At 34.6% G+C, this 9,999-nt stretch overlaps 1 protein-coding gene across 1 annotated transcript; it reads right to left on the bottom strand.

Moving 5' to 3' along the window:
- Positions 1 to 2,066: 2,066 nt before the first annotated feature.
- LOC139871238 (U-box domain-containing protein 17-like) lies at positions 2,067 to 4,529 on the bottom strand. Its single transcript, XM_071858973.1, has one exon. The coding sequence runs from the start codon at positions 4,393 to 4,395 to the stop codon at positions 2,182 to 2,184; it is 2,214 nt and encodes a 737-aa protein (XP_071715074.1). The 5' UTR covers positions 4,396 to 4,529; the 3' UTR covers positions 2,067 to 2,181.
- Positions 4,530 to 9,999: the final 5,470 nt, after the last annotated feature.

Raw genomic sequence — 9,999 nt, 5'->3', positions numbered from 1 at the left:
TTTCTTCTGCTAAATATCAAACTAGTAGCAAATGTTCAAATGATAATCACCAACTCGAACTATGAGAACCATCAAATCAAAAGAGGGGTATGTAGTAGTGCTTTATTGATGAGTGACCAAATGGAAAAGTTAGAGCTGGTGACAAATTCACCATTCACCATATATTTTAAAAAATCATCTAAATCTTATATTAAAATCTGGTGATGTACAAGTTCTTAATACACAATACTTACTAATAGATTTATATAAAAACTGATGATATATAGTTACTCAATTAAGTTTGCTCAATCATTACTCACTAAGTCACTATACTATTTATGCACCGTATTTAATTATTAAATTGCGTTTGTGAAGACCAACATTCACATTTATATACAAGGTATTTTAGTAATTTGGCACTTTATAGTTTTTCATTGTCTTTTAATTTGGTTTGGTTGCTTTTTGTCCTAGTGAAACGGATCCAAACACCCTTAATTAATCACAATCCTTAGACTGTTATTTTAAGTTTTATTTTTATTTTTATTATTTGTTATATTATATTAATTAATATTATAATAATTATCATTCGTTAGTAGAAGTGTTTTTAGTTTTTGAAGTTGTGATGTGATTCAGCGGTTGGTGGCCTGCCTCTTTTGGCTCCTTTAGGAGAGGTCAGGAGTTCGACCCCCGCTGGCTACATATTAAAAACACAATTTCATCCTTATCATGAAGCATCCACCCATGGCACCTTTCCCATATCGTTTGGGGGGTAAAGAGGAGAGGGGTTTTACTTGGCCGTGCCATTGGATCGGTTTCAAGGTTTCCTCCAGGACAGCGACGGGGGCGGGGTTATGATCGTTGCATCGGCATAGTCGAAATGGGATATGATCGCAACGGGTGGTTTAGTCCCCCTCGGGTGATCCCAATGGCTGTTAAAAAAAGAAAAGTGTTTTTAGTTTTTTAGTCATTACTTTACTTCAATTAATAAAGAAAAAGAAAAGAAATGCGAAAAGTCTATTCAACATATTTTAAAGTCAGCAATTTGCCCGAATTTTTTTATAATATTTGGTTTTTTATAATGTTTACTTATATAAGTTATATAAGTAATGAAGTGTGATGTATTCCAGCGGTTGGTGGTCTGCCCTTCTTTAGGAGAGGTCAGGAGTTCGACCTCCGTTGACTACATATTAAAAAACACAATTTCATCTCTGCCATGAAGTATCCATCCATGACACCTTTCCCATATCGTTTGGGGGTAAAGGGGAGGGGATTTTACTTGACCGTGCATTTGAATCGGTTTCAAGATTTCCTCCCGGGCAGCGATGGGGGCGGGTTTATTATCGCTGAAAAAAAAAAGTTATAAGTAAACATTATAAAAAAATAAGTATAGTTTGACCCAAAACTATTTAAACCTAACATCAATCTTACTCTTTGACCCAATTTTAATAATAACCATTATCAAACTAATTATTTTAACCCAAATCTCCGTAATCTCCTTGTCTGTCCTTATTATATTTCTCAGAATGAGTGATACACAGCCACTTTGATGTCAGCTTCCAATTTCAAAGATTTTAAGCCACACAAAGAAGTGTAATACGCGCTTGTTGGTCGACAACTGCATCCACAGTCCACTACGAGCATTTTCTGTCTTTACTAGCCATCAAATATTCCACATCCAATAATTTCTGGATACAACCAATTCTCCCATTTTAGGTTGTACCATATGCATATAAACTTGTACCCAAAAACTCAATAAACCATATCGCTAGTATGAACAAATTGCACTTGTCAATCATAATTGTCAACTACTGTTTTGCACCAGGAATTACATTACATAATAATAATAATAATAATGTGTCCAAGGATGATTTAAGAGGTACAACTTTTGATGCAAAATGTACACATGGTAATCATGCTAATTATTACAAAGACAAAACAGGAAGAAATAATATGAAAGGGTAATGATATGTACACAACTCAAAATTATTATGTACACAACCATCCTGCTTTACAGTGTTGAACACTGTAAAACATGATGGTTGTTTACATAACAGTTTTAGGTTGTGTGCATATCACTGAAAATGAAATGAAAGAATTCTGTATATTTATTAATTAAGAGTATATGGTAATAACATCAAAATGAATATATCTGATACAAATAAAGGGGTTTAAACTTTAATGCACAAGATTCAAATTACCAAACTATGAAACCGAAACCGACATCGACATTGATACCGAAACCGTTTCTGCCTGAAAACCCGAATCCAGGTTACCACTGGCGGCATTTGCGGCCGCAAAAGCATACTCCAATCGGAACCCAGTTTCACTAACACGCAAAGAATCATAATGACAACGTTGAAAAACACGCGCAAGTGACGCCGCCTTTCTCCTAGCTCGTTTAGTTCCCGTAAACAACAAACTTTGGATCAAACCGGCTAACGCAGGAGCTTTCAGAACCCGTTCGCTGGTGCGGGCCCCACCACTCCTACAAAGCTCAAGTAACGCCGCCACCGCGTTTTCTTTACCTCTAGGGGTCCCACATCTCATCATTTCAACAAGACCAATCACCGCCGTTTCCTCGTTCCCGACCGCCTCGGCACCCGCCGGTTGCCGGACTAACACTGCCAACGCACCGGCGGCTTCTTCCGCCACGGTTTCACAATTTAACGCCTCGACTAACGCCTTAACGACCCCGTATTCAATCATTTTCACACAATTATCAATGTGTGTAGAGAGGTTAAATAACGCGGTAATAGCGTCTTTTTTCCCTCTCGGGGTACCATCTCTTAACATATGAGCTAATGTTAATAACGCGCCTTCTTCATCAGCGATACGTTTCTTGTAATCATGAACAGCAGATAAACTAAATAACGTAGCAGCTGCATTTTCTTTTGATTCAATTGTATGCCCGTATCTTAAAACACTCACGATTGATCTCAAACACTCGTATTGATCCATAATTCGCGTCTTATTCTTATCATAAATCGAAAGATTCAAAATTGCAGTCACCGCGTTTTCTTGAGCAACCGCACTTTGTGAAGAAAGTAAATTCTTTAAATGAGGAATCACACCTGATTCCGCTATAAACCTTCGATTTTCTCTCCCGGTTTTTGACAGTAAACGGATTTCACGTGCAGCAATCGATTTACCAAATTCTGACCCATTTTCAAACTGCTGGATAAGAAGCTTAACGGTAGCTTTATTCGCTTCAACTGCAACCCGACTAGCGGGAGCTGCGGGAAATGGTTCATTTCCTATATCCGAATTTTCGGGAGGAGTATAAGGGATCTTGTGAGCCATACACCATTGCATGATTAAATTCCTAAGGGCCCGATTTGGTACAAGCTTCTTATGCACAAGAACTTGCCCTGTTTTCGGGCAACTACAATGACCTTCTTCAATCCATCTCGAGATCGAACCACGATCAAAAGTTTGCCCAGTTGATATAATCACGGGATCCGTCATTAAATCTAATGAAATCGGGCAACAAAAATCTTTAGGAATCGTTATAAACGTATCCGCAATCTCTTTCGAAATCAACCCACGTATCTTCTTCCCTCTTTTAAAACATTTATTATTATTATTACTATTTCCTTTTAGGGTTTCAACTTCATCTTCATCGAATCCAAATAACAAGAATCTACAATACCTAATTAAAGCTATAAACCCACCAAGTATTGAACTTGATGGTTCAAGATCAATCTCATGATTCATAATTTGTTCTTCCAAATACTCAATTTCAACCCTACAAACCCTAGCATCAAAAACCCCCAATTTTTTTACAAATAGTTCATATACTTCATCAAAAGTTGGAACCTTTCCTTCCCCAAATTCATCCAATATCTTAAACAACTTCAACCTCAACACCTCATCATTTTTATCTATAAACAATTTATTTCCCCTTCTTGATTGTTTTTGTAACAAGTGTATCTGTTCTATAACATCACTACTAATTAAATTATTCAAATTATTAATTGGAAATACATCTAAAAGTGTAGTAAATTCTTGATTAAGATCATGAAAATGACCAGAAATTGAAGGGTTTTGAAGCAAAAGCCATAACTTACTAGACTGATTACAGTAATCAAGTAGTATTTTGGACCTGTAAAGCAGAAGGTACAACTCCTTAAAGCATAACACAACCGTTGGCTGTAAGTTTGAACACGAGTCACCTGAATCTTGAACGGAATCTAAAAACACAACAAATAATTTAATTTTCCGGAGTAAAGATCTGGAATTCTTTTTCTGAAACGACGGCGTTTTGTCAGAGAATGATGAGACGATTTCAGATGAGATTGTTAATAAGGTTTTTAATAAGCCGGCGACGTCGTTTTCTAGATCAACCGGCGCTAAAAACGCGTCCAACGACGGCGATCTGCTCCGGCGTAAAGATGAAAATATGGCAGCTGAGGCCATGTTTATTTATGGGGTTTTGGTGAATTTGATAACCAGATGATAAATTTAGGATTTTGATGGTGGGAATTAGGGATTTTATTTGATGATAGTGTGAATCAGCGTGAAGGAAGACTTAAGAGATGAAATGAAATGAAATGTTAGGCTTTTTCTTAACTCTTTTTGTTGTTTCTTAATTTATTTATATATTTGTTGTTTTACTATTAAAATATTATTACTATTAAAATATCATGCAGTCGACAGTCGACACCAATATTCTGAACATCCAAAGTTTTGAAATTTTACGATTGTTACTACGTATTAATTATTTATTTTATTATCAATATTAATAAAAATAAAATTAATTATTATTGTATTATGTACGTATAAGTTTAAATTTAAATATTCTAATATGTAGTAGTGTGGTTAACTAATATGGTTAATTTATGTTTTGTTTAAAAGTCGGGGCACTTGACAAATCGGGTCAAACAATTTTTTAATACGTGGCAAATTCACTATATATAAAATTTGTAATATCTTTAGACCACGGATAAGGTGATTGTGACGTGAAGTGGGTAAGGTTCACTTTTTAGGCAAGTCAATGACTAGATTATGGCAGGAAAAGAAGGGAGTTGTAATGGGAGACTTTTGTCAAAGGGGGTTGTAAGTGGAGCCACCATGCCATCCACATGGCTCGACAAATGCCCCGACAAACGCCGGGAATGGGCGTTTGTGACCCTGCGTTTGTCGGCCGATCACGGGGGAGAGAGAGGCGGTTTGGGGAGGTGGCTTGCTGTGATTGATGGATGAAATTGGTCGTTGGAGGACTAACCGTTGGAGTTTTTAATATTTTTTTTCTTTTTCTCCAATAAATACATACACATTTTACCTTCATTTACATTATTCATTTCACACTTTTCTCATACTTTATACATATCAATCCAATTTATATAAACATAAACATTCTATTTTTCATTAACAAAAAATGGAGTTTTTAGCCCCGAGTCTTGATTTGTTATTCGATAGCACCTCGTCCGACGAAGAGGAAGAATACCAACCTAGAAGAACTCGGGTGAAACGAAACCCACGTCGTTTTATTAATAGAGATCGTGAACAAGCGGGTATTAATTTGTGGAACGACTATTTTTCTCAAACTCCGACGTTTCAAAAAATAACTTGCGCGTTACGCTAATTGGCGTATGGAACATCCGCTGATATTTTTGATGAATATATAAAAATGGCAGAGAAAACGGGATATGTTTGCTTAAATAATTTTTGCAAGTGTATAATTGATTTATATGGCCTAGAATATTTGCGGAAGCCGACGGCAATTGACGTTGCTCAGTTTTATTCGGCGTACGAGGAGAAACATAGTTTTAAAGGAATGTTGGGTAGTACTGACTGTATGCATTGGGCTTGAAAAAAGTGTCCCGTTGCATGGAAAGGTCAATATGCTAGAGGTGATCACGGTCACCCTACGGTCATGCTTGAAGCGGTTGCTTCATACGATATGTGAATATGGCATTCGTTTTTTGGGATGGCTGGTTCAAACAACGACATAAATGTGTTGAATCATTCTCCATTGTTTGATTCACTCAAAAAGGATAGAGCTGCACCGTCTTCGTTTGAAGTAAACGAACACGTCTATCCCTTTGGTTACTACTTGGAGGACGGGATATATCCTGATTGGACAACCAATAAAGGGATATTCGACGCCTATTGATGAGCCACGAATCAAATTTACTAGATTTCAAGCGAGTGTCGAAAGGACGTAGAGCATACATTTGGTGTTTTACAAGGTAGGTTTGCAATTTTAAAAACTCCGGCACGAGTTATGAGCGTTAGCAAGATGAGAAGGATAATGTACAGTTGCATTGTTATGAACAACATGATACAAGAAGATAATGGTTTTGCCTTAAGTACTTGGGAATAAGAATGATTAGATAAACCCGAAAACAGGCCCCGTCGTAATATTAGGAGAAGAGTCAAGGATCGTAAATCACGAGAAAAGGAAATTCAAGATCGAAACGTACACGATCAACTGCGTGAATATTTAACGGCTCATATTTGGAACCTCCCACCAAACTTTCGTTCTACAAACTAGTCTTCTATTTTTTAATGTAACGTTTTTTTAATGTAGCGTTTTTTTTAATGTAACGTTTTTTATTAATGTAGCTTTTTTATTTTTATTTATGTAGTGTTTTATTTTATCTTATTTAATAAATAAAATCTAATTAAAATAATCAAAAAAATCAAAAAGAATGTCACGTCATTGTCATCCTTTGACAAAAGCCCTCCATAACAACTCCTCATTTTTCTGCCATGGTCCAGTCACTGACTTGCCCCAAAAAGTGCGCCTCATCTACTCCACGTCACAATCACCATTATCTGTGGTCTAATTAGTGGTGTAGAAGTGATGGAGTGTGATAGGATTTTTGTGGGGTTTAGTGGTGATTTGGCAAATGTGATGACGTCATGAAGTTTGTAGTGGTATGACGTGATGATTGTGTGATAGGGTAATTGGTTCTACATTTTTGTTTTCTTTCATTATTATTATTATTATTGTTATTATTATTATTATTATTATTATTATTATTATTATTATTATTATTATTATTATTATTATTATTATTAACAGAGTATAATATTTTTTTAACAACACTTTTATTAATAACACAAACACGGTTACAATTTTTTGTAGACATAATGAAGCTAAACATAATACGATAATTAAACTAAACATTTAAAACAACGACAATGTTTTTAAGAAATCATCGGAATCATCCGAATAAAACTTGCCATCAGTGTCGTATTGTAGCCCGGAAGGTATATACTCCTCATCATCATCATGCACAATATACTCGCTGTCATCCCTGAATTCGATATACACCTTGATTTTTTCATTGCTTGTCACTGCTCGACCAACTAGAGCATTCCAATCTTCATCATCGTTGAGAACTGTCGCCGGAAGGTTGGCGTCTTTAAAAACTCATATCTGTTTGTGTTCAACAGGTATGTCTTCCTTAAGAAATGCCAGCAGATTGGATAACTGATATTTGAGGAAGTTCAAAGAATATTCCTCTGTTCACCACCGGAGTAACTCTTGACCTCATGGTACCGTGGAACTCGTTCATTGTTTGCAGCCTCTTCAACATCCAATTCTTCGGCCATTGCTCTCGTAAAAGATCCAGATCGTCTTCATCATCTGAATCCCGAATATCAAAAAGTTTAAACAAAGTTTTTGCCATTGAATTTTTTTGTAAAAAGTATATGTAAGTAACTAGAGGGGGAGGGGGTGAATAGTTACTTAATACGTTTTCAAAATTTTTTTTTTTTTTTGAAGATTAAAAAAGTTTATCAACTTTGATCAACTTAATCAACTCAAACTCAATGTGTGTAGTGTTTATGTTTAAAGTAATGTTGAAAGTAAAGTAAAGAGCATAAACACAAGGATTTATAGTGGTTCGGATAGATGTTAACTAATCTACCTTAATTCACTCTCCGATTCACTAATCGGGAGTTTGCTTCACTAAGTCTTTTCTCGTAACCCAGTGGAGATCTGATTTACAAATCTTGTACTCCTTGTAGACAGCACATCTAATCTTTCTATCCCTTCGAAAGATGACTTCTAACTTAGATCAACTTATCTTCACATTGGACAAGTATTAATTCTCAATGAAATTAACCAACCTCCTAGTTCCCTTTAAGGAAGATGATCTCTAAGCTAGCTTTTGCTTCTATTACAAAGTATAAGATTCACTCTTCTAGTGATGATATTCCTAAGATAATTCAAATGATAATATCACACTAAGTAAACTCACAAAGATAATAATTTAAAAGTAAGTTTACATTAATTCTACAATCTATGAGATTATAGAATATCTCTCTTGCTAATCACAAACATATATGAATGAAGGGCTTGTGATTCTTCTAATATATTTATATTTGAAGCATGCAAGAGAGTCCCCATTTGAATCTCTCTAAGTCTTTCTATTTATAGTGAGAGATAAAAAAGTAGCCGTTGCCACGGCTCAACCCATGGTCGACCGTGGGTCGAACGGACACTGTCTGGTCATTTTCACCTAGTCGTTGTATGGCCGTTTGAATCCATTCAAACCTGATTCTTTTGGCTTCTTTACTTCGTTTAATACCTGCAAAAGATACCCAACATCCTATACAAATACTATATGCATTAAGTGCTTGATTCCTCTTGGATGTATTACCTTGATAACGACTTTTCATTACCAAAGAGGCAAGTCTACTTTTCTTGGATACACTTCTTGATAATCATTTGAGGTAATCTCATATTTGTCATAACCATTTGTTTGTATTTAACACACATGCTTATTGGCTAGTCATTTGTTTGTATTCAATACACATGCTTAAGTGCTACTGGCTACTCAACATGTCATTAACAACATTATCCCAATTAATCATTATAATTCATCTTTAAACTTGCACATAGATTAATTAGGTGTGTTTATTATATCTTACTAAGTGAAACATGTAAGTTCAATTAAGCTCATTATAAGTAAGACATCATATTAAACAAGACTAAATCATACTTGGACATGTTGCTAGACTTAAACATGTTTCTTATGATATTTTAATGTGTGTGTTAATAATCCTTTAAGCATACACGACCATTTGATTATGAACATTCAAATGTTATCAACCAAGTTACACTTAATGCATTTGAGTAGGCTAAACATATTTTGGTGATTTTCTAACTTATAGCATATACCAAGACAAAGTTCACATTACCATTTATATATATTAAATGAGTACAAGCAAGTTGGCAATTAGCACATAGTCAAGTAATACTTATATAATGATAGCAAGTAGTCAAGTAATACTTATATAATGATACCAAGATTTCACTAGTGATTAATCTAGGATCAAACACATAGTGATGACATAGCAATATACTAAAGCTATGTAAGTTGATGTGTGCGAGGTGTAGTACGAAATAGTTATATTTTATTGCGAAATACTATTAAATACGATACAATTTTACACAAGTTATTTATTTATTTATAGAATGGATATACCTAAACCTTGCTACAACACTTATAGGCAGTGTACCTAATCGTAGAGTAGTGTAGTTTTTAGTAAGTTCGGTTCGTTCCACATGGATACAACTAAATTTAACGCTATATTATATTTTAAACTATATTTGTATATAAATATATATATATATAAGTAGTATTATTATTATAAAAAGGGGGTTTTACCGTTTAATGACCGGTTTGTCGATTTTATGTCTTAAGTCTGAAGGTATTTCGTATGCCCGAGCGACATATTAAATTAATGTGGCTAGTATATTATGATCCAAGTCGGGTCATACCCAATAACAAACTTACCGACACCTTAAAACGTATTTAGTCTTGACGATTGGGTCATTAAATAAATACGCGACACTTGGACTTTAGAAAATCGGTTTTCTAAAATATGATCACTTGAGATAAATTATTTGGATAATTTATATATAATTGTTTATAGGTTTAAATGATTATGTTGTGTTATATTTTATAAAAATGTTTATAAAATGTGAAAATAACAAAATAAATACATGTTTATATATATGTATCAAGTTTATGTATATATATATATATATATATATATATA

The sequence above is a fragment of the Rutidosis leptorrhynchoides genome, chromosome 1 (genome assembly GCF_046630445.1).
Source record: "Rutidosis leptorrhynchoides isolate AG116_Rl617_1_P2 chromosome 1, CSIRO_AGI_Rlap_v1, whole genome shotgun sequence".
NCBI classification, from domain to species: domain Eukaryota; kingdom Viridiplantae; phylum Streptophyta; class Magnoliopsida; order Asterales; family Asteraceae; genus Rutidosis; species Rutidosis leptorrhynchoides.
The sequence above is the reverse complement of the archived record's forward strand: the minus strand, read 5'-3'. Positions and strand labels throughout refer to the sequence as shown.